Raw genomic sequence first — 24,336 nt, forward strand, 5'->3', positions numbered from 1 at the left:
GTGTATCAGCCTACTATTCTGTAGTATGAATTATTTACATTTTGTGAAAAAATTGCACCCATTAAAAACTCACCACTATTCCACTAGTTTGGTCCTATCTGTTCCTACTCCAGGCCAGCAGCCTTGGAGGATGGGACACTATCTTTCAAAACATCTTGTAACTCTTCTGCAGTAATATCTCATACACCCAAATCAACAAAAGAAAATGTTGGTCACATGCACATATTTAGCAAATGTTATTGCGGGTGTAGCGAAATGCTTGTGTTCCTAGCTCCAACAATGCAGTAGTATCTAACAATTCACAACAATACACACAAATCTAAAAGTAAAAGATTGGATTCAAGAAATATATAAAAATTAGATTGAGCAATGTCGGAGTGGCATTGACTAAAATACAGTAGAATAGTATATACATATGAGATGACTAAAGTAGTATGTAAACATTATTAAAGTGACTAGCGTTCCATTATTAAAGTGGCCAGTGATTCCAAGTCTATGTATATATGGCATTAGCCTCTAAGGTACAGGGTTGTGTAACTGGGTGGAAGCCCGCTAGTCATGGCTTTTTAACAGTCTGATGGCAATGAGATAGAAGCTGTTTTTCAGTCTCTCGGTCTCAGATTTGATGCACCTGTACTGACTTCGCCTTCTGGATGATAGCGGGGTGAACAAGCCGTGGCTCGGGTGGTTGTTGTCCTTGATGATCTTTTTGGCCTTCCTGTGACAATCGGGTGCTGTAGGTGTCCTGGAGGGCAGATAGTTTGCCCCCGGTGGTGTGTTGGGCAGACCGCACCACCCTCTGGAGAGCCCTGTGGTTGCGGGCAGTGCAGTTGCTGTACCAAGCGGTGATACAGCCCGACAGGATGCTCTCAATTGTGCATCTGTAAAAGTTTGTGAGGGTTTTAGGGGCCAAGGCAAATTTATTCAGCCTCTTGAGGTTGAAGAGGCACTGTTGCGCCTTCTTCACCACACTGTCTGTGTGGTTGGACCATTTCAGATCGCCAGGGATGTCTACGCAGAGGAACTTGAAGCTATCCACTTTCTCTACTGCAGTCCCGTCGATGTGGATAGGGGCGTGCTCCCTCTGTTGTTTCCTGAAGTCCACGATCCGCACCTTTGTTTTGTTGATATTGAGTGAGAGATTATTTTCCTGGCACCACTCTCTCGTCATTGTTGGTAATCAGGCCTACTACTGTTGTGTCGTCTGCAAACTTGATGATTGAGTTGGAGGCGTGCGTGGCCACACAGTCATGGGTGAACAGGGAGTACAGGAGGGGTCTGCATTCAGCATTCTTACATAGATATTCCTCTTGTCCAGATGGGATAGGGCAGTGCGCAAAGCGATGGCGATTGCATCATCTGTGGATCTATTGGGGCGGTAAGCAAATTGAAGTGGGTCTAGGGTGTCAGGTAAGGTAGAGGTGATAGGATCCTCAACTAGCCTCTCAAAGCACTTCATGATGACAGAAGTTAGTGCTACAGGGCAATAATAATTTAGTTCAGTTACCTTTGCTTTCTTGGGTACAGGAACAATGGTGGATGTCTTGAAGCAAGTGGGGACAGCAGACTGGGATAGGGAGAGATTGAATATGTCCGTAAACACTCCAGCCAGCTGGTTTGTGCATGCTCTGAGGACACGGCTAGTGATGCCGTCTGGACCGGCAGCCTAGCGAGGGTTAACATGCTTAAATGTCTTACGTCGGCCATGGAGAAGTAGAGCCCACAGTCCTTGGTAGTGGGCCACGTCGGTGGCATTGTATTATCCTCAAAGCGGGCGAAGAAAGTGTTTAGCTTGTCCGGAAGCAAGACGTCAGTGTGCGCGACGTGGCTGGTTTTCCCTTTGTAATCCGTGATTGTCTGTAGACCCTGCCACATACGTCTTGTGTCTGAGCCGTTGAATTGCGACTCCACTGTTTCTGTGCTGATGTTTTAACAATTTGATTGCCTTACTGAGGGAAGAACTACACTGTTTGTATTCGGCCACATTTCCAGTCACCTTGCCATGGTTAAATGTGGTGGTTCACACTTTCAGTTTTCCACGAATGTTGCCATCTATCCACGGTTTCTGGTTTGGGTAGGTTTTAATAGTCACAGTGGGTACAACCTCTCCAATACACTTCCTGATGAACTCAGTCACCGTATCTGTGTATTTGTAGATGTTATTCTCAGAGACTACCCGGAACATATCCCAGTCCGCATGATCAAAACAGTCTAAACAATCACCCAAGTAGTTCTCTGCAGCTGCCACCACAACATCTATCCTCTGTGATTTAAGTTCCATTGCTGAGGTACAATTGACATCCATGGCCATGAATGCCAAAAAAACATCCTTATGAAGCATGTGTTATTCCTATCACTCTCTATTGGCCTCTTAGGATCCCTCACCCTCACCCTGGACCCATCTTCCTCTAATACTCTCTTTACTGCCTCAGCATAGCAAATCTTCTGCCATACTCTGATCCTGGCAACCTCAACCTGCCTTTCACCGGACCCCTCTGATCTCCAGCACCATGGGTACTACTACAGTCAATACACAACTTTTTCCACCGATACTACACATTCCTTTGTCTCATGTCCTCCTGCACACTTCTTACATCCAGGAATCTCCCTCCTACACACTACTGCTACATAAGCCATAAGCCTGACACCTAAAACACGTTAGTGGACTTTATCTGGTGAAGACTCTGCATCAAAGCTCAGTAGTACACACAGTGTCTTCTCTGTTTCACCACCTCTCCAGAGGTCTGAGTCGCACCAAACGGCGTGTGTCACAAACACTGGGAATCTTCAACTTCAGTTGACCGTCTTCAACACTTAATGCCACTCCAGTTATCAATCCTTTCAATGGCGCCATGCTCTGGAGAGGAAAGCATGTCACACTTATTTTCCCGCGCAGGGTGGGCGCACACTCCCTCTGGAAGGCATAAACGTAGAAAAATCTACACGATTCCGCTTTGAGTAACTTTCACCAACCTAACAATCCCCAACCTCTTTTCCACCCATTGTGACACCACATACGGATCAGCCAGAAGGCAAGAATCCATTCAATACAAAAATCTTTCTCCCACTGGGCCAAAATCATCTTCATCACCATCGGGAGTTGGCTCAAACTCTACGGTTTTCACAGCACCTGCCACCTCAGTTAATTCATCCTCACTCTCATCATGTTAAATTTCGTTCTGCAGCACTCCATATTCACTCTTAATATGTTCCATTTATTTATTTATTTTTTCACTGCCCGCTTTCTTATCGAACTCTATGGGATCCTCTGACTCCACCTCCAAGTCCAACAACCATTCGGGCGTAGGCCTACCCGTCATCTTGGCACCCCAAAAAACTTTTCCAGAGATTCAGCTGAAAACAAATGTGTGGTGATGTTCCCCTAATTATGTTGGCGCTCCCTGCTGGCCATAAACGTGAAATACAAAAATAGAGTACGGTAACACTGAAGCTGGTTTGAGACATCGCCACTCACCTAAAATAGAGTCATTAGTCAAAGAAGGAAAAACGCTGAATATTAAAATATCCAACATGTAAAGTTTGATTCCTGTCCTATCTACCCATCATTTAGATTTACTGTAAAACATATTATTCATATATTTTTAAACATACTACAGGATTCTTTGTGATCTGATCATAAGTTGGAATGTTGCTATGTAATCTTCATTGATTCCTAACCAGTCCCGTGGTTTCACTTGCAATTCTTTTTTATTCCTTTCATTCTATAAATTAATTTACAAAAGTGCTGTACAAGCATGCCTGTTCTTCCAGATCCAATGTACACTCCCCAAATAGGCCTACGCCAATCACATCTTATCTGTGAAGTGGATTCATGTGATTGTCTGAACAGCTTGTATTTATGCAGAGACTTGAGGGATATGATTGTGACACATTTTTCCAGTTTGATGTTCAGTGACAGGTGTAGGCTTATTTGTCCAGGCAGAAATGACTGAAAGTAGCCTCAACATGGTGAGACCTGGAAAAACGTGCCCCGAAACGAGTGAGATGGAGGAGGACATTTGTCTATGGCCTATGCTCCTTTTATACTTATTTCCCTCATTAAAATGCAAATAATTTATAACATTTTTGACATGCATTTTTTTGTTGTTATTCTGGATTTTTTTGTTGTTATTCTGTCTCTCACTGTTCAAATAAACCTACCATTAAAATGATAGACTGATAATTTCTTTGTCAGTGGGCAAACGTACAAAATCAGCAAGGGATCAAATACTTTTTTCCCTCACTGTATGTTATATCAATCTGTCAGTCGATGACACAGTCGATGGCACGCAACCTTTGGTTGACGCACGCAACGTCTGAGCAGGTGAACGCAACTTGTGTCACAAAACTGGGTTAGCCTGCTGTAGGCATTTACTTTGTGGGCTAGTCTTCAGGCCTCAGTTAAAAGACAATCACATGAGCGAAGTTCACTGAACAACCTCCACTAAAATTACAATTGATAGCCTTTGTGTTAGAGTAGGATAATTTAGAAAAACATGACACTGATACTAAGGTTAATTGGTAAGCTGTAACAGACTATGTGAGGTGCTGCAGCTCACAAACATATTTCAGAGGCTCTGTAAGTGCAGCCTTTCCCCTACTAAAATCAAACATCAACTATGATGATGAAACTTCATCTGAGGTACTTGGAAGAAAATATGCCCTATAGACCATTAGCTCTTAACATTGTAGTTGTTGGCTGCTGATAAGAAGAAGCATGCACTAGGACGCAAGCTCCAAGTAGACTTTTATTGTGCCAAAGTAAACCTACAGAAGAGGTAGACCAATCACTCAGCCACTTTACCTGTGTCAAGCTCAGTAGACTCCAAAAACTCAGAAGACACATCAATGGAGACTGTGTCCAACTGTTGCATACTTTACCCTGCACCTTACGGACTGCTGCCCTATGTACATAGTAAATGAACACTGGTCACTTTAACAATGTTTACATACTATTTATATATCTACTACTGTACTACATTTGTGATTCTTTGTTTTACTTTGTATTATTGTGTGCTTGTTTGACATTTACTGCATTGATTGATAGGAACTAGAACATAAGCATTTTGCTGCACCCGCCATAACACCTGCTAAACTGCATACGCGACCAATAGACTTTGATTTGATCTTATCACCCTATATCACTACCGTGATCATTGCTATTATTTTGCCCTTGTTCTACTTACCCAGAGTCAGATAAACTCGTGGATACAATTGTTATGTCTCTGTGCGGTATAAAGTAAGTTAGCTCTAGTTTCACAAGCAAATGCTTACTAGCGTGAGCGCAATGACTGGAAGTCTATGTGTACAGAGACATACGGGTACGGGTACAGAGACCTAAAAATGGTATCCACGAGTTCATCAGACTCTGGGTAAGTAGAACAAAGGCCCGAATCTCAATGCCGATCTCAATATCAGATAATTTCAGGGTAACAATTAAGTACCATACTGTGCTTTTTTTTTTTCTTCAAATAAAGTGGTACATTTTTTTTATAATACATTCTTAGCAAAGAGCCATTTATCAAGCAATAATTCTTCTAGGACTGTCTAGGGCAGGTTTTAGTGGCGAGGGTAAAACTGAATGTGCAGTTATTGGCAGAGAGGTTTGGAACTCTCTTTCTTATTGGTTTATTAACTCATTTACTGCATGGTGATGTCACCATTGAAGGCCAAAATTCCCTGACACCAAAACAGGAACAAATTTCAAGCGTTTCTTTCGAACAGCTCTTAAAATAAAAGTTATTGTATTATCATAATTTTCACAATTTCACACTATTATTCCAACCTCAGGGTGGAAATATATATAAAACACAGGAAATCACATTTGTGTCTCCACTGGGCCTTTAACACTTTCTGTCTATATCTCCCAGCCAAATGTTGCAATGCAAAGGTAATTCTGTTTTAGTTTGTTTAAGCATCGCTTGACATGGAAAAGAATAAAGAAATAATAAATTAAAATCATTCCAGAATGTATTTTATTTTTCTCTGCCCCATCCCAACCCCACCCCTAATCCCTGTTGCTGCACTCATTCAATACAAGGATATGGTGCTGATTCCATTTGACAACAGATTAAATAAAGTTACAATTCATCTCACTACACGCAAAAAATCCATTCAAACCATTGCTTAAATATGCTTATGTCTAGTTGTCCTTAATATGTACATCCACATAGTAATAATTTGGGACTGAAATTAACTCAAAAGCCTATACATTTGTACTACATAAATCCACATTTTCACAGTCCATTTTGTTTTATAACCTCCGTCAATGAGTGGAGCTTGTCGATCTCGACTACATGAGAAAGCCTTGCAGTATGACGGCTGACGGTGTTGGTATACCAGGGGTGTATTCATTAGTCGGATTCCGTTGCAAAACGTTTTGCCTTGCATGGAAAGCATTTACCATTTACTCTAGGAACCAAATGGAAGCAAACAGAACAAATGGAACGGGGAGGGGCCTACTTGAATTTGTCCAATAAAAACTCTAGTTTTTGTTGAAAAAACGTTTTACGTTTTGATTAAGCTGTTTCTGTTGGAAAAAGTTTTGCAACAGACAAAACGTTTTTACACCCCTGTTGACTGCCTTAAAAGCCCAGGACTCATTTTGAAGTCTCCTGTAACAACGGTCCCAGCAATGCAGGGCACACTGCATGCAATGCCCTTATTTGAGGTCGGTATGTTCTTACCAGGCAAATTCTCTGAGCACATCATGGAGAAAAACGTAAAGATTGCATCATTTTTTGTAATGTTTTGATAGGCCTACAAAAGAAAGAGGAGCATGCAGGCTATGTTGACTGTCTGTTGCTGGCGTTTCAAGATAAGAGATGAGGCTGATTTGGTTTTAGCTCTACATTGAAAAAAATTATACAAATGTATTGTCACATATACCGAGTACTGTAGGTGAAATGTGTTGTTTCACAGGGTCAGCCATAGTAGTACGGCGCCCCTGGAGCAAATTAGGGTTAATTGCCTTGCTCAAGGGCACATCAACAGATTTTTCACCTTGTCGGCTCAGGGATTCAAACCAGCCACCTATCAGTTACTGGCCCAACACACTGCTAGGCTGCCCTGGAACAGCAGACAGAACTCGGTCAGTGGGGGTCCAAAGAGCTAAGTTGATAATTCCTTCCTGACCCACGGTCAGTAACTTGTTTGGTTGGTTTGAGTCTGTTTTGTGGTTGGATGGGGGTGAAGGGGAGTGAAGGACAAATGTTAAATGAGGAGTGATGTTGTTGAGAAACGTTTATTCGGTGGTAGTGTTTCACATGGAGATGTTTTCGTACAGGTCTTCGATCTTCTCCTTGAAAAACTCCCTCAGCTCGGGTCTCTTCGCTTTTAGTGTGGGAGTCAACAGGCCATTCTGTATGGAGAACTGCTCATTGTGGATGTGGATGTTTTTCACCTTGAGACAGACAGAATACATTAGAATGTAGACAGGATCCTTTGCCAGGTCAAGTGTGCATATCAGCTATTTGTCATCGTTTAGTTATTCACTTTCAGAGAGTTGTCATTTTCCCTCACCAATGAACACCTCACAATTGACACACACACACACACACACACACACACACACACACACACACACACACACACACACACACACACACACACACACACACACACACACACACACACACACACACACACACACACACACACCTGCTCAAACGAGTGGAGGCCACTGGCCTTGCCCAGTCTCTGCAAGTCTTCCATGATGGCTTTCTTCAGGACCTTTACATACACAAGACAAGACACCATACCATGACTCTACGAAAATACCATGTGGTGTGTTATGTCAATCTATTCAACAACTCAAAGGGTTCAACAAGGTGCCCTTTCCTTTTCTTGAATCAGTTTACTCAGGGTCTGAGGATCTGATGATCTTTCTCTAAAAGTGCAGTACCTAGACATGAATGTTGTGCAACAGGAATCCTTTCGTTTGATTATGTCAATCTATTCACATCTATTCACATAGTTGATTATTTCAAACCTCTCCATCATGGCAACAAACAGAATGAAACACCATTGAATGTAAACAATGCGATTGAAATCACATACAGTATTTTTACAGAGGTCCCGATAGCTCCCCTCCATGCCTTTCTTCAGAGCCCATGCAGGCATTGTCTCTGGGTCAGGAACAACTATGGCAACCAGACAGGACTAGAAGAGAAACACACAAGTAATCTTTAGAAATTAGAAATAATCAAATATTCCCTGTATTTTTCTCTCTCTCAATAGGCCTAAGTAGGTAAGTAAGTATGTGTCTCTCTATGAAAATAGCTGTACATAAACAGTATCCAGCATAAACTGTGGTTTTAACCCATTACATTCTAAGCCGGGGGAGGGGGGGGTTCTACTAAGCTATATGGAATTATTTTAATAAGGTCATACCAAGGATCATTTAGCTATTTGATTTAGAATTTTAAGACCCCTTGAAGTATGAAAAAAAAATGTTGGCCTTACTGTTATTAGCCCATATAAACACATTGAATAACAGATTGACTGCATGGAACAGATTGTTTCTCGGACTATCTCAAGGAAGTTTGTTCTGAAGTGTCTGTCCTATATCTGAGAGATTTAAGAAAGATAAGGAAAGGTTTATATATTTTTTTACATGTATTTAACCCCTTATTTTTTGCACTAAATTGTCCCCATATGTGCACTGAACAAAAATATAAACGCAACATGCAACAACTTCACAGATTTTACTGAGCAACAGTCAATTGAAATAAATTCATTAGTCCCTAATGTCACATGACTGGGAATAAAGATATGCATCTGTTGGTCACAGATACCTTAAAAAAAAGTGCCTTATGCAGCGCCACAGATCTCCTTCGCATAGAGTTGATCAGGCTGTTGATTGTGGCCTGTGGAATGTTGTCCGACTCCTCTTCAATGGCTGGTTGAAGTTCCTGGATATTGTCGGGAACTGGAACACGCTGTCGTACACGTTGATCTAGAGCATCCCAAACATGCTCAACGGGTGACATATCTGGTGAGTACGCAGGCCATGGAAGAACTGGGACATTTTCAGCTTCCAAGAATTGTGTACAGATCCTTGCAGCATGGGGCTGTGCATTATCATACTGAAGCATGAGGTGATGGTGGCGGATGAATGGCATGACAATGGACCTCAGGATCTTGTCACGGTATCTCTGTGCAATCAAATTGCCATCGATAAATGCAATTGTGTTCATTGTCCGTAGCTTATGCCTGCCCATACCATAACCCCACCGCCATCATTGGGCACTCTGTTCACAATGTTGACATCAGCAAACCGCTCGTCCACACAACGCTATACAAGTGGTCTGCGGTTGTGAGGCTGGTTGGATGGACTGCTAAATTATCTAAAGCAAAATTAGAGGCGGCTTAAGGTAGAGAAATTAACAATCAATTCTCTGGTAACAGCTCTGGTGGAAATTCCTGCAGTCAGCATGCCAATTGCACACTCCCTCAAAACTTGAGACATCTTTGGCATTGTGTTGTCTAACAAAACTGCACATTTTCAAGTTGCCGTTTATTGTCCCCAGCACAAGGTGCACCTGTGTAATGATCATGCTGTTTAATCAGCTTCTTGATATGCCACACCTGTCAGGTGGAATGGATTATCTTGGCAAAGGAGAAATGCTCACTAACAGGGATGTAAACAAATCTGTGCACAACATTTTTAAGAATACATTTGCATAAGGACAATTTCTGGGATCTTTTATTTCAGCTCATAAAACATCGGACCAACACTTTACATGTTGCGTTAATATTTTTGTTCAGTATACGTCCATTCATTTTTTCAACTGGTACGGGGAACCTTCAGACGGGTCTTGTGAGACCTGTGGGCATCCTAGAGCAAAACAACATATTTGTGTTTGTGAGAGTCTCACCTTTCCACAGAGGGGTCATATTAGTGTGTTGTCCAAACTGTTTTGACGCTACAGACAGAAGTTAGCCGATTGGCTGTACTGACTTCAGACTAGTCCCAAGACGCTCGTGGGGGTCGTAGAGCAAAACGGAGAACACTGTTGTGTTCGGGAGAGTCTCATCTTTCCATAGAGGAGTAATAATAGTCAAATAATTCAGACGCTACAGACGATTTTGGATAACACTTTACTTTAAACACAGCGTTATAAGATGTTATGACACGGTCATAACCATGTCATAATGTGTCATAACAGCTGACATAACTTGTCATAACCTGTCATAATATGGTCATAACACTGTCATGACCCATATTTACACCTGTTATGACATATATTGTGTTATTTTATGGCTGGTTATAACACCTACATAACACCTGTTATAATACCCACATTTTATGACCTCACATAGTCTGTTACAGCTTACCAATTAACCCCAGTATCAGTGTCATGTTTTTTAAAATGATCCTACTCTAACTCAAAGGCTATCAATTGTAATTTTAGTGGAGGTGGTTCAGTGAACTTCGCTCATGTGATTTATGACAGTGCCAAGATGCATTATGACCATCATAATCATGTAAGCCAGATAGGCCTATCATGTACATGACCTTATGTCAGTCATCAGTCAAAAAGAGGGTTCTTGTACCTGAAATCTGCCCCTGGATTCATCCTAGTCATAAGCAACAGAGGTGCATGTTTTGTGGGTTTTGACACTCTTTTGTAGGTGTCATAACCAGTGATAAAATAATGCAATATAGAGTATGTCACAACAGGTCTAAATACATGTCATGACATTGTTATGACCATATTATGAGTTATGACAAGTTATGTCAGCTGTTATGACATATTATGACATGGTTATGACTGTATCATAATGTGTTATGACGCTGGGTGTCAAGTAAAGTGTTATCCGATTTTGTGAGAAGACTAATTTTCGGGATGTCTCATGGTCTGACAAACATCGTTTGAGCTCTGTCACCTTTCATCGCAGATGCGGAAGTGCGTATGCAGTGAATTGATGAAAAAAAAGATCTCTAGCCTAAACTGACAGATTTTTATAGGGATTTTTGGAATTATGCTAATGTCTAGCTGTGTGCCAGTGGTTCTGCCCAACTTTAATGATAATGCCCAAACAACTCTTACCATCGGCTGTCATGTGATAACAACGAAGTGGTTAGGGAGATCACCTGTAGGCTGTCACCATGGACGTAGAGCTGGGTCACAGGCTCACAGCGGATGTAAATGTTCTCTATCTTCTCAGGGGAGATGTACTCTCCCTGGGCCAACTTAAAGATGTGCTTCTTCCTGTCAATGATCTTCAGTGTACCGTTCTGAGGAGCGGAGGGCAGACATAAAAAAATAGGCCCATACCTTACATTTTAATTGAAATAGTTGTGAATGTCAAGTTAGGATTTGGCCCTAATATTGAGGGTATATAACACAAGAAAGGCAAATAGATGTTTGAGGAAATGTATTTTCAAGGGAAGGGTCATAAACAAGCGTGTGTACGTACAGGTAACCATCTCCCTATGTCTCCGGTGTGGAGCCAACCGTCTGTGTCCAGGGTTTCAGCAGTCCTCTCAAGGTCTTTGAGGTAGCCCTTGAAAACATTGGGTCCTTTCACACACACCTAATGGATGATCAGAGAGAGGGAGACAGCCACAGAGTGAGAATTAAAGATAATGTGTTCAGCACCCAACTATCACATCGACTAATGCTTACATCGCCTCAGTGATCAACTGTCTGGGACCATGTTCAAATAGGGATTATCCTAAAATGTCCTTAATGCTTTATTGAACTCACCTCTCCTTCTCCCTTGCGTGCAAAGTAGTTCTTCTCAGCCACATCCACCAGCTTGATGAGGTTACATGGCAATGGTGCCCCCACATGACCTAGAGTTAGCCATCAAACCAAGGAGAAGTATGAGAAAAAAATCTAGTGTACAGACAGCTGTGGAGTCATATCTTCATTTGGTTGATTGAAGTCATTAGATAGTAAATTGGCTGCCACCAAAAAGTATGCATTTATACAGTCAGGCCAAAACAGCAATGTGAAGCTGAAAATACTGAAATATAGAATAAAACCAGTAGGGGGAGCAGTTGAATAATATTTTAATTTGACGCAATACAAATGTTCCTTAATCATGACAAGCTATATTACCTTTACAACTCAAATGTGCATCTTTTAGTGGAAATACGGTAAAATGTGTATTGTTTGACAATCAGGCCTGCACAATAGTTAGAGAAGTCATACTTGCTAAAGTTAAAAACATTGCAAGGCACAAAGCCAAAGCCCAATTCTAGGGTGTGTGAAGATCTGAAATTGTTATTCCCCACTGAGACCCCTGAATGTCATTCACACATTCAGTTGTGTCTGATTCCAAACTAACAGCGGGCTGCCCCACTGCCCAGGAACTGTAAGAGCACAGGGCCTTATTAAGAGAGTGCACTGATCAGGGTTGCCATGTCCATGGTTTCCCTGCAATTGAAGTACTTTGAAACCAATGTCGCAGGGGAAAATGTATTGGTTGCGGGTTGCAGGTTTTTGCGCTACTTCTAAGTAGCACCGCCGCTGCCATGGAATTTCTATGGTATTTCTATTTTTTGTGTATTTTTTTAAATCTATTTATTTCACTGTGACCTGCTGCTACTGATAATCAGGTAGTGAGGCAGGCTGTTGCTGAGAGAGTGGTAGGGAGGGCCATGGGGAGGGCCGTGTGTTGAGAGAGCGCTGCAGCAGGCAACTGAGTCACAAGTGAGAGAAGAGCAGCACATCATGACAAGTCATGTGAGGACAACAAACGAATAAGAGCGCTAGTTCCATATTGTTTTTATAGTGGTGAAGAGTATAATGCACAGGGCCTATAGAAGTCCAGAGTAGCTTACAAACCCTTGATCAAGATCACAAAAACAATATTTTATTGGGAACATTGCCCTGTGTAGGGTGCTGTTTTTCAGATGGGCCGTTACATTGGTTTCCTGACTCTCTGTGGTCACTAAAGATACTATGGCACTACTCGTAAGAGTAGGGGTGATAACCCTGGTGTCCAAGCTAAATACCCAATCTGACCCTCATACGGTCATGACCACCTAATCATCCCCAGCTTCCAATTGGCTCATTCATTCACCCTCCTCTCCCCTGTAACTATTCCCCAAGTCGTTGCTGTAAATGAGAATGTGTTCTCAGTCCATTTGCCTTTTTTTTACCAGTTGTATTTAGATTGTCATTATGGAGACACCTATTTAACAACTCCTCTCTTGCTGAAAAAACAACAACATTTTGGCCTAGTTTTCAGGCCTTGTGGGTGGGTTTTGAGTGGTCCTTGGGCTAGAAATGTATGCTAGACCTGGCAAAGTCTGCATCATGAAATAATATGTAATAAGTAATGACATTTCCAGGAAGACAGGAGATTATGGCTGCATTCCAAATTACACCTTATATAGTGCACAGCTTTTGACCAGGACCCATAGGGTTCCCTATTCCCATAGGGCTCTGGTCAAAAGTAGTGCACTATATAGGAAATAGGGTTCCATTTGGGACGCAACTGACGGTTCAGTGGACCGGTGGGTGGGTCAGGTGTTAGAGCTGCTCTAGCATCCATTCAAATGTACTGCAGCTCAATATATTTCCAGTGTAACCTTTGGCCATGGCTGTTTCACCGAGACAATAAAGTGTCTGTTGCATGCTTAGGTTGTCATACTGCAACTGCCAGTGTTTTGTAGCACAGAACAGTACGTGGGTAAATACTGGCTGTGATCCAAAGGTTGTTGACCCAACTACAATTAAGCCTCCCGACCACTTGCCCCTGTTCTCACACATTACAGAGGGGAAATGGTTGTGGCCCTGAAACGTGCAGCCAGCCAGCCGGAAGCCACAGAGCTAAAAACAGTGAGAACCTCAAAGCTTGTGTTTGTTTGAGTCTGAAGCTGAAAGCACGTACGTGCAGCGGAAGAAGGAGTTCGCTTCAGCTGTAGTGTTCGCAGTAAAATATTACATGTTGCGGCGGTCCTTCCGCTGAAAGCAGGTGACACTGACTTATAACCCCATCTCCTCAGGACATGGAGGGCCTTGTTGATGTTGGCATCAGTCAGCAGCAGCTCTACTCAGTCACACTATAATGTGTCCCCAATACACAGCGTGTTATCTCTGTGTGCTTGTGTTTCCACCTCTTAGACTTTCACCCCAATGGTGAAGTATAAAGTCTTTAAACAGGCATGGGCTAGAGCCGACTGTAATCTGATGTCATAAAGGTACTCTTGCTCCCAGGCCTACTGTAGGGGTGAGTCCCAAATGGCTCCCTATGTATAGTGCACTACTTGGGTGTACTGGGAGTGGAACAGCTGACCGGTTGAAGTGGAGTAGAAGAGGAGACAAGTAAAGAGGAGAAGAAAGGAGAAGAGAAGAGAGGAGAAGAGAAGAGAGGAGAAGAGAAGAGAGAAGAAGAGAAGAGAGGAGAAGAGAGAAGATGAGAGGAGAGGAGAAAAGATGAGAAGAAAGGAGAGGGGAAGAGAGGGGAAGGGAAGAGCGGAGAGGAGAGGAGAGGGGCGAGGAGAGATAAGCTCACCTGAGGTCCAGTCTCCAGGAGTGGTGAAAGTACAGCCAGCAGTACACTCTGTCTGGCCATATGCCTCATACACCTACAGACAGCCAGGATGTTAGCAGGATGTGATATGATCAGTCTGATGGTTTGTCTGTGTGACCTCGTGTCCATGTGTGCTTGTGGCTGCCTGCGTTTGTGTGTTTGTCAACACATGTGCGTGTGTGTGCGCATGTATATGCTTAAGCATGAAGCTGCATCTGTGTGTTTATCCACGCATATGTGTGTTTGTGTGCGCGCATTCACGTGTGCGTCACTTACCTGACAACCCAGTGCAGCCCTGAGAAACCCCAGTACAGTGGGGGAGGCCGGAGCAGCTCCAGTTACAATCATGCGTAACCTCCCACCCAGGCTGGCCTGCCAACAGAACATAATACAATCACACAAGCCAAACTCCCACAACACACCAGGAATGCAGTCTGTGTTGTTGAAATACAGTGCCTCCTGCCTGCCTAGCAACACTTCCACGGGTCACAGTGCATATTCACATTTTATTGGCTGTACACACACAGCAAATCAAATCAAAGTTTATTTGTCACGTGCGCCGAATACAACAGGTGTAGACCTTACAGTGAAATGCTTACTTACAGGCCCTAACCAACAGTGCGATTTTTAAGTAAAAAATAGGTATTAGGTGAACAACAGATAAGTAAAGAAATAAAAATAACAGTAGCGAGGCTGTAAACAGGCACTGGTAAGTCGGGTTAATTGAGGTAGTATGTACATGTAGGTATGGTTGAAGTGACTATGCATATATATGATAAACAGAGAGTAGCAGTAGCATAAAAGAGGGGTTGGCGGGTGGTGGGAATCAATGCAGATAGTCCGGGTAGCCAATGTGCAGGGTCACCGTATCAGGCCACTCATAGGCAGGAGGGAGAGGAGAAGAGAAGGAGTGGAGGAGGATACCTGTATCTTACTGAAGAATATCTTATCCCACAGGCTGTCCATGCGGATGATCCCCCTGCTGACCTCTGCCCCTTTTCTCTTAGCTGCAAAGTTCAGCAGCCAACGCTTCAATGGGGTGTTGGCCTGGCTGAATATCTGTAGAGTACACACATAGACATTCAAGAGTTGATATAAGATATATATGAAAAATGAGGGGAGGTGTGTGTGTGTGTGTGTGTGTGTGTGTGGGGGGGGTAAAGGCTGGTTCTCTCACCTTGTCGTACATGCGGTTGAGCAGTCGAGGTACCACAGGGAAGATGGTGGGCCGTAAGGCCTTCATGTCATCAGACAACAGGCGGATGTCGCCTTGGAAGAACCCGATCCTGCCACCATGACAATACACCACAGACTAGGGAAAGAACCTAACAGTTACAACTGAGTCAAAAAGCAATTATTGTATTCAATATCATAGATCTGGCCTAATGCCGCTTTCAGGACAACTCAGAAACTCTAAAATGTCCACTTGGAAACTTGAGCTCTGACTTTCCCACTTGCAAAATATCAGAATTGACCAACAGGAAACTTGACGCAAAAAAAATATATTGATTATAACTCGGAGGTTCAGAGTTTCTGAGTTCTCTTGAAAGTACCACAATTCACACCGATCTTTGGAACAGTTCCTGTTTTTGAGGTCATGATGAGGACAGGCTCTGCAGGGACTGCCTTTTTTTCTTTCACGTGTTGAAAGACATGATTTGCATGATAGAGTGGAGCGCACTGGCAGCGACCATAAAACTTACTGTATATGGAAAAGCCTATTCAACGAGTGCTACAAGGAGAACATGGGTCGTTCCTTTTGAGGATGAACTTAAAGGCGTTTACATTAGTTACATAAAGGTCACATACATTAACAGTGTCTGGGTGTGTGCATTCTTGTGAACATGAAGTATGTGCCTGCTTGTGTTGGAGGGGAAGAGAGGTGGTTTCCTGTGTCTGTGTCTCACACACTGACAAGGAAAGAACACATACTGCAGCGGGGCATAACACGAAGGTCGGTTGAACCTGTATGGTTGCTTTACCCCTTCAGTACTGAAGCTGATCCAGTGCCAGCTTTGTTGTTTAACTCATAGTAGTTATTCAAAAGAATAGGGTCACTTGGGACTGATCCAAAATCAGTAGTTAGGGACTGAAAACACGAGCTGTGGAACCACAGCTATCGGAAACAACAGAACACGCCTGCGATTTAAATAGCACCCTATTCCCTTTGTAGTACACTACTTTTGACCAAGGCACATAGGGCATTGGTCGAAAGTAATTCACTATATAGGGGATAGGATGCTATTTAGGATGCATCCCAAGCTAGAGGCAGCGTGGGGGGGTTAACAGCAGGACTCAAGTTTCCTGTGGGGGCGAAGCTGTTAGAACCGGCTGAAATAATGCTCACCCATGACTGTATGAGCCAGCTTATCCAGAGAAAGCATATGATATGCCTATATAATAATATAATGTCACAATGAAATCCAACCACAGATAACCAAGTCAATAACAACCAAAGACAAGGGTAATCGCCAAGATCCTTCATGTCTGGAAATACAGGTACATGTGTACACACACACACCCACACACACACACACACACACACACACACACACACACACACACACACACACACACACACACACACACACACACACAAAGAGGAGCAACACACACCCACACCAACAATTATACAGATGAAAGCTTAGTGTGGGCTTTGTTTGGGAAATTACCTGGATGAGTCTTTCAAACATGTGAGCCAGGGGCAGGAAGGAGATAAGAACGTCGTCTTGGTTTGGAAATATTACTTTCTGTGGCATGGGGGAGAGAAAAAGTGGTTAGCAGGGGATTAGAACCGTCCGAACGGGTACACACTGGTTGAATCAACGTTGTTTCCACGTCATTTCAACAAAATTACATTGAACCAATGCGGAATAGATGTTGAATTGACTTCTGTGCCCAGTGGGGTTTGTTTCTCACCACTCAACTGCCAAACATGACCTTAATGAGGAACAGATATTATGCACAAGCTCACAAAAACAAACACATTTGTGCATTGTACATTTCCGTCTTGTTACTGTCCCAAGTAAGATATGGGACTTGAAGCAATTTAGTGAGTCTTGCATCTAATATAGTTACATAAATGGGAAATTTAGCACCTACTCAAGATAAATACTGTACAAGGGAAATGTATTCCACAGAAAGGGTCAGCTACACCATAGTCCGATCGAACTTACATCTGTCACTTTGAGGAAGCCTGAGAAATCAGCCACAACATTCCCGTGTGTCAGCATGACTCCCTTTGGGTTTCCTATGTAGGAGAGGGACAGAAAACAGTGAAACAAAATCAATGGACTTCTCCTCCACCTGCTCGCAACAATGGATAGCACCCTATTCCCTTATAGCGCAATACTTAGGGCTATGGTCAAAAGTAGTGGACTGTATATGGAAAAGGGTTTCCATTTGGGACCCATCCAGTATCAATCGATGGAAAACAACAAGGTTAGATATATATATCTGGAAAAACAAGTTAGCAGCCTAGGAACTAAAATAATTGTTTTTCAGGCTACACATGAACAGTATGTGTTTTGGTTTGCCATAGTGGGAGCAACCTAAGTTGAATCACCCTGTAACAGCCTTTGGGACACACACACTCAGAGAGACAGGAGTTTAGATAGGCCTCAGGGCAGGCGTGTAACAAGGGCACCAGGGAGACATCCACCATGGGAAAACATGCTTCATGCTGATGGAAGTTACACTGAAAGACCAACAGATGACACTCTTTCCACTATTGCAGTGGGCTGCTTAGCCACTTGTGACTAAAGCTGTGGTTACATGTCTGGAAATACCGGGGTATTCTATATGACTGTATTTGTGGCCAGACCGTAATAAAATTACCAAAACAATGAATATATGCACCTTATATTGTTGCCCCTATTACTATGTAACTTCACAGTAATAACTCTAGTAACATAGTAGTTACGTAGCTGTTACTTTGTAAATTACATGGTAACAAGGTTGTTGTCTATTGTCTGCAAAGGTTGTTACATTGTAACTAGATAGTAATTATAAGGTTATTCTCTACTGGGTTTCACTTTACATTAAGTTGCTTGCTCCTGGGTAGGTGCATGATAATTACAAGTATATCTTATGTAACTACATTGTTCTTGTATTACACTTGATTCAGTAAAGCATTTGAGCCAGGTCATAACATAGAAATAAACAAATGTAATATGACCAGTAGTTAATGACAGGGTGTGGCTTGTTACAATTGTTGTTACCAGGTCCTAGCCTATTTATCAAAACTGGTATTACATGTGGATTCAATGGTTGTGGCATCTTGTAGTTACATGCAGGGTTGGGTAGGTTACTTTCTAAATGTGATCCGTTACAAGTTACCTGTCTGAAAATGTAATCAGTAACGTAACTCAGTAATGTAATCAGATTACATTCTGTTACTTTTAGATTACTTCCCCCCTTAAGAGGCATTAGAAGAAGACAAAATGTATGTTACCAATTGAACGACATCTATTGCAGGATAAATCCATGTTAAAGTTTACATAGCTGGCCATATATGGATGTTACATTTTACTTTATGGGTTGGTTATGTAGGCTTCTTCTAACCCATCGCTTTCTACTACATATAATAATACGACTAAATTATATCTTTACTTTAAAAACCAAAATCTATCAGAATTCCAGTCATTCCAATAAATGTTATACACCTTGATCTTCAAGAATAGGACTTGGAAATATGGGAGTATAGATTAGACAAATAGTTTTACCTGAGCATAACCCCAAAACTAAGGGGTTAGTTTATTGGGCTCATTGATTCAAGTTAAAAAAAAGAAATGCTGCGCTCATGGAATGGCATGCTTTGCCAAGAGTGTGCAAAGCTGTCATCAAGGCAAAGGGTGGCTACTTTGAAGAACATAAAATATTAAATATATTTTTGATTTGTTTAACACTTTTTTGGTTACTACATGATTCCTTATGTGTTATTTCATAGTTTTGATGTCTTCACTATTATTCTACAATGTAGAAAATAGTAAAATAAAGAAAAACCTTTGAATGAGTAGGGGTGTCCAAACTTCTGACTGGTTCTGTATAAATAATTTCTAAGTCCAAAAATTGATGTAGCAACTACAGATTGCCCCTTTAAGTCTATCAAAAGTTTACAAGTTTCAGCATGTGTCCATTACGCCTATGGATTTTTTATCAGCATGAATTAGATTTAGCAATAAAAGCCCCACTTTTATTCCGTAGGCTGGGATCTGCACTATGCAGCTGTTGTGAGAGCCCATTTTTCACTGGCTGTCCACTGGTTTCAAAAACAATGATTGATAGGCAGCTTAAACTTCTTGAATTCAACCATTATTGGGTTCAAATACACATTTAGATTTGTGAACATCCATCCACAACAACCACAATCCGTAAGGCGCAAATAGCTAAATGAGAGAGCAGCAGTGTGATTCACATCAATGCGCTATGTAGATATCAATAATAAGTGCTATCCATATTGCTGTAGACTACACTACTGCTGTCATCCTTACCTCCAAGCGTTTATTCAAATTGGATCATCTTTGGATGCTGTCAGCAGTCGCACCATTGAAAGCCATACCTTTGACTGTAGTCTACAAAAGCCTATTCCTGCTCTTTTCCCGCAATCCATTAAACACATTTCATGTGTCATCATAATGGTCTCTGACTTGTGGTCAGACTCGCTCAGGTGGAAGAAATTTAAACCTACGCCTTTTTTCAATGCTGATTTGAATGTCATTGAGAAAACAAAGAAGTGTCAAACATCCTTTCTGAATTTAAAAGTAATCCTCAAAGTAATCATCTAGTTTTTCAAAAGTATCGGTAATCTGATTACAATATTTTGCTGGTAACGGTTTTTTGTAATCCCTTACATGTAACGGATTACATGTAATCAGTTACTCCCTAACCCTGGTACATGTAACAAGGACAGAGTTTGGTTTGAGTTATTAACATGGTAATTCACAGGTGACTTTTAAATGTGTAATTACAAAACATTAGTTACATAGTGGTACAAGAACATGTGTAATAACATCAATAGTTACACATCTGAATCAACCTTCAGCAAGTGGATGTGTGATTACACATTCCTTGTTCCAATTGTGTAATATCTGATAGTGCTACAACCTTATTACCATGTAATTACATAGTAACACCTACAGTATTTAACTACTATATTGCTAATGCAGTTATTACTGTGTTAGTTACATGGTAATAGGGGCAACTTAATGTAAAGTGTTACCCAATGAATTTAACAGTATTGATTTTGTTATTATGTTTTAGCAAAATAACATTAGCCAAAATGCATAGAATTGCAGGAAATTAGTTTTAAAATTGAAACCTTTTTTCTTAGCACCATTACATAATATGTAGTATCACACGAAATTGAAACCTTTTTTCTTAGCACCATTACATAATATGTAGTATCACACGAAACTAGCTTTAAAACTGAATCATTTTCTCTCAGCTCCATAGAGAATTGTGTAGAATTTCAGGAAATTGGCTTCAATGCAAAAATGGCTCTGAAATTGGGGCGTCTAAAATGTTCTGTAAAATTCAGCAATGCCGACGGGCCGACCTATTGCCATGCCCCCCTGCCACGCACACCACCTAAGCCCCTTTTGATGCAGAAAAAACCCTGTAACTGCCTTTCCCTCTGAAGTCTCACTGTTAATAAGGGCCCTACCATGACCATTACTGTACCATTTCTGTCACATCCTGACCATAGAAAGCTTTTATTTTCTATGGTAGAGTAGGTCAGGGCGTGACAGGGGGTTTTGTCTAGTTTATGTATTTCTATGTTGGTTCTAGTTTATTTTTTCTATGTTGGGGGTTTTGTCTAGTTTTATGTATTTCTATGTTGGTTCTAGTTTCTTTTTTCTATGTTGGGGTTTTGTCTAGTTTTATGTATTTCTATGTTGGTTCTAGTTTCTTTTTTCTATGTTGGGGTTTTTGTATGATTCCCAATTAGAGGCAGCTGGTTATCGTTGTCTCTAATTGGGGATCATATTTAAGTTGTTGTTTTTCCCACTAGGTTTTGTGGGAGATTATTTTGAGGTAGTGTATGTGTCACCTCTTCATCACGGTTTGTTATTTTTGTTTAGTAGTTTATTTGTATGTCTTGCATAGTTTCACAGTTATAATAAAATGTGGAACGATACACATGCTGCACCTTGGTCTCCTTCGTACGACAACCGTGACAATTTCAACCTTGATACATGGCATTGGCTTTAAGTGGTCAGAGGGAGGCCTCTTCCTGTTAATAATCTGTCACACACGATGAGAGAAACAATAGACACACTTCAGAAAGTTGTCCTGAAACAGACCAAAGCTACCGTCAGTGTTGGACTTGAACCAGGGATTGTAGAGGAACTCTCCAGATACTGCATTACTGTGTTAATACACATCAATATTGTGAGCAGTATTGCCCCCCCCCTCCTCTCTCCACACCACTGCCACTCTCTGTTGTCATCTATGCATAGTCACTTTAATAACCTACATGTACATACTACCTCAACTAACCGGTGCCCATGCACATTGACTCTGTACCGGCACCCCCCTGTATATATTGTTATTTTTTACTGCTGGTCTTTAATACCTTGTTACTTTTATCTCTTATTCTTATCCATATTTTTTTTAACTGCACTGTCGATTAGGGGCTCGTAAGTAAGCATTTCACTTTAAGGTCTACACCTGTTGTATTCGGCGCATGTGACTAATAAAATTTGATTAGATTTGATCAGCTTGTAAGAATAAGACACTTTGGCGTGCTATAGTTTATCTGGTGGCTAGATGGAGATACCTGTGGTACCACTGGTGAAGCACACGATGGACAGGTCTTCTGGTGTAGGTGGCTGTGGGGAACAAACGCACAGTCAGGATATAGTCAGAATGCGATCATGAACTCATTGATATCACCTTCAGATAATAGTCAACGTTATATTAGCCCATCTCAGGCATTTAAAACAATATGTGACTGTAGAAGATGGTCACGTAAAACGAGAATACAAAACACTCACAGACTTAAAGTGCTATGTGAGATCAAAAGGGATATTAATACGGTATGCATTTTAAACAGTGGTTACTACAGTAACAGACAGCTAAAGAATGTTTGCAGACCTTATGTCTACTGTGTTGTCTTGGATCGTGTGATCTCAATTCTAACGCAATAGCACACATAGATTGCAATCAAAGGAAACCAATTGGTTTGTACTCAGGTCTCAAAAGCACAAATTTGAATTGTATACCTTTTTTTCTTCACATTCCAACATTTGAGTACACATTCAACACAGCCCTCTCTGCATACACAAATAGGTCATGGTGGGAAAACTGTCACCCAGCCAGAGATCCCGTCTAAAATATGTCTAAAACATAACAAAACATAGTCAGCACCACTGTGAGGTCTTCCTGCATTCTGACTGTGCAGAGCGCGGCAGACAGGGACAGACCGTATACATCTCCAGGCTAATCAAAATACATGTATTTTTGATCTGTGCTGCCGATTAGACAATAATTACTAAGACAGACTACAGAGAAAACCTATGAACTAATGAATGATTTCCCAAGCTGACCGGTATGGTATGACCGATAATGGTATGGCTGTGGTACACAGCTATTGATACAGAACTGCTTACTCCCCTAGCACTAACACTCAATGGATGCTGTCCAACTGACACCATATTCCCTATTTAGTGCACTACTTTAAGGTGCGAATTGGGCGGAATCGATTGAGTAGGGAATAGGTTGCTATTTGAGATGCAGACAACTAACCAGACCAGACATATAAGACTGAACTCACCAGGGGCTTTCTGTGGTTTTCTCTGCCCAGATCCTGGATGGGACGGCAGCATGCAAACAAGCACAACATCTTGTGTTAGATAATCATTAGAAGAACCATAAAACACAGCCATAATAAAGTGGAAGGGACTGCATATCTGAACAACTCTCTCTTCCCTACAAAAGAGATGTTTGTATAGTTTTACACTAGATTCATTTAGTAAACTGTAACGGAAGCATTCTTTCTTTATTTGCCAAAATGTAGGATCTAACCATAACTTTTGCTTGTATCATAACGTTTGTTTTTTGTTGACATGGTAATTTACAGCAAGGAAGTGAGACAGGCTAGACCTGTTCAAGATACCATCATGTTCTGCAGAGATAATAATACATATCTCTTGCCCTCAGAGGGCTAGTACATGGATTACAGTAAACACTGTACATACTGCAGTCTTTATTAAGTTATAGCCAACACACCAGTCATACATTAGTGTTTGGAGTACATAGACATGGAGCCATTGAAGTGTTGTTCATACTTCTCCAAAGAATCAGTCATGTGTGGCTTGCAAGCAGTGGAAAGAGTACACAGCTGAGCTACAGGTCTCTGCATAGACAGGGTTGGGCTTTGATACATTATATTAGCTGAACTGAGGCCTCTCTCCCTCCCTACCTGAGGCCCCTCCCTCTCCTCTCCATGAGCATCTACTCTCCCCCCTCCCTCTCTCCCCTCTCCCTACCCCCATACACTACTCCCCCATCCCCCCTGCACACTCTCCCTACCTCCACATCTTGCATGGACTGGACGATGACCCCGCAGCTCGCCCCCTCCTCCAGCAGGGCAGGGTCAAAGGGGTCCATCAGGATGATCCTCTTCAGCCCAGGGGTCTCATGCCTCTCCACGTTACCCAAAAGCACCTGGGCCTTCTCAGGCTTGTCACAGATTACTGTGACGATGTCCGCTGAAAGACAGCACACAAAAGGCCCCCACTTCTTGTGTGAGAAATAGAACACACATACATGATCCAATCAGCTAGTAAACACACAGATAACTACTGCTCTACACACAGATAACTACTGCTCTACACACAG

The 24,336-nt window shown here is 41.8% G+C and overlaps 1 protein-coding gene across 6 annotated transcripts in view; it reads right to left on the minus strand.

Annotated features, from left to right (window-relative positions):
• Positions 1-7,224: 7,224 nt before the first annotated feature.
• Positions 7,225-24,336, minus strand: part of acsl6 (acyl-CoA synthetase long chain family member 6) — a 98,688-nt gene continuing 81,576 nt past the window's right edge. For all 6 annotated transcript variants that reach the window (XM_045717342.2, XM_014198006.3, XM_014198009.3 and 3 more), the window contains 15 exons: positions 24,028-24,206; positions 23,270-23,302; positions 22,274-22,325; positions 17,670-17,743; positions 17,166-17,243; positions 15,671-15,805; positions 15,418-15,552; positions 14,770-14,865; positions 14,476-14,548; positions 11,715-11,803; positions 11,425-11,541; positions 11,099-11,242; positions 8,059-8,160; positions 7,660-7,731; positions 7,225-7,402 (listed from right to left, as the gene is read on the minus strand). In XM_045717342.2, the coding sequence (XP_045573298.2) occupies positions 7,262-7,402; positions 7,660-7,731; positions 8,059-8,160; positions 11,099-11,242; positions 11,425-11,541; positions 11,715-11,803; positions 14,476-14,548; positions 14,770-14,865; positions 15,418-15,552; positions 15,671-15,805; positions 17,166-17,243; positions 17,670-17,743; positions 22,274-22,325; positions 23,270-23,302; positions 24,028-24,206 (1,520 nt within the window). In that variant the 3' untranslated portion in view covers positions 7,225-7,261. The remainder of the gene's footprint in view (positions 7,403-7,659; positions 7,732-8,058; positions 8,161-11,098; positions 11,243-11,424; positions 11,542-11,714; positions 11,804-14,475; positions 14,549-14,769; positions 14,866-15,417; positions 15,553-15,670; positions 15,806-17,165; positions 17,244-17,669; positions 17,744-22,273; positions 22,326-23,269; positions 23,303-24,027; positions 24,207-24,336) is intronic.

The sequence above is a fragment of the Salmo salar genome, chromosome 04 (assembly GCF_965601325.2).
Source record: "Salmo salar chromosome 04, fSalSal1, whole genome shotgun sequence".
In the NCBI taxonomy this organism is placed as follows: domain Eukaryota; kingdom Metazoa; phylum Chordata; class Actinopteri; order Salmoniformes; family Salmonidae; genus Salmo; species Salmo salar.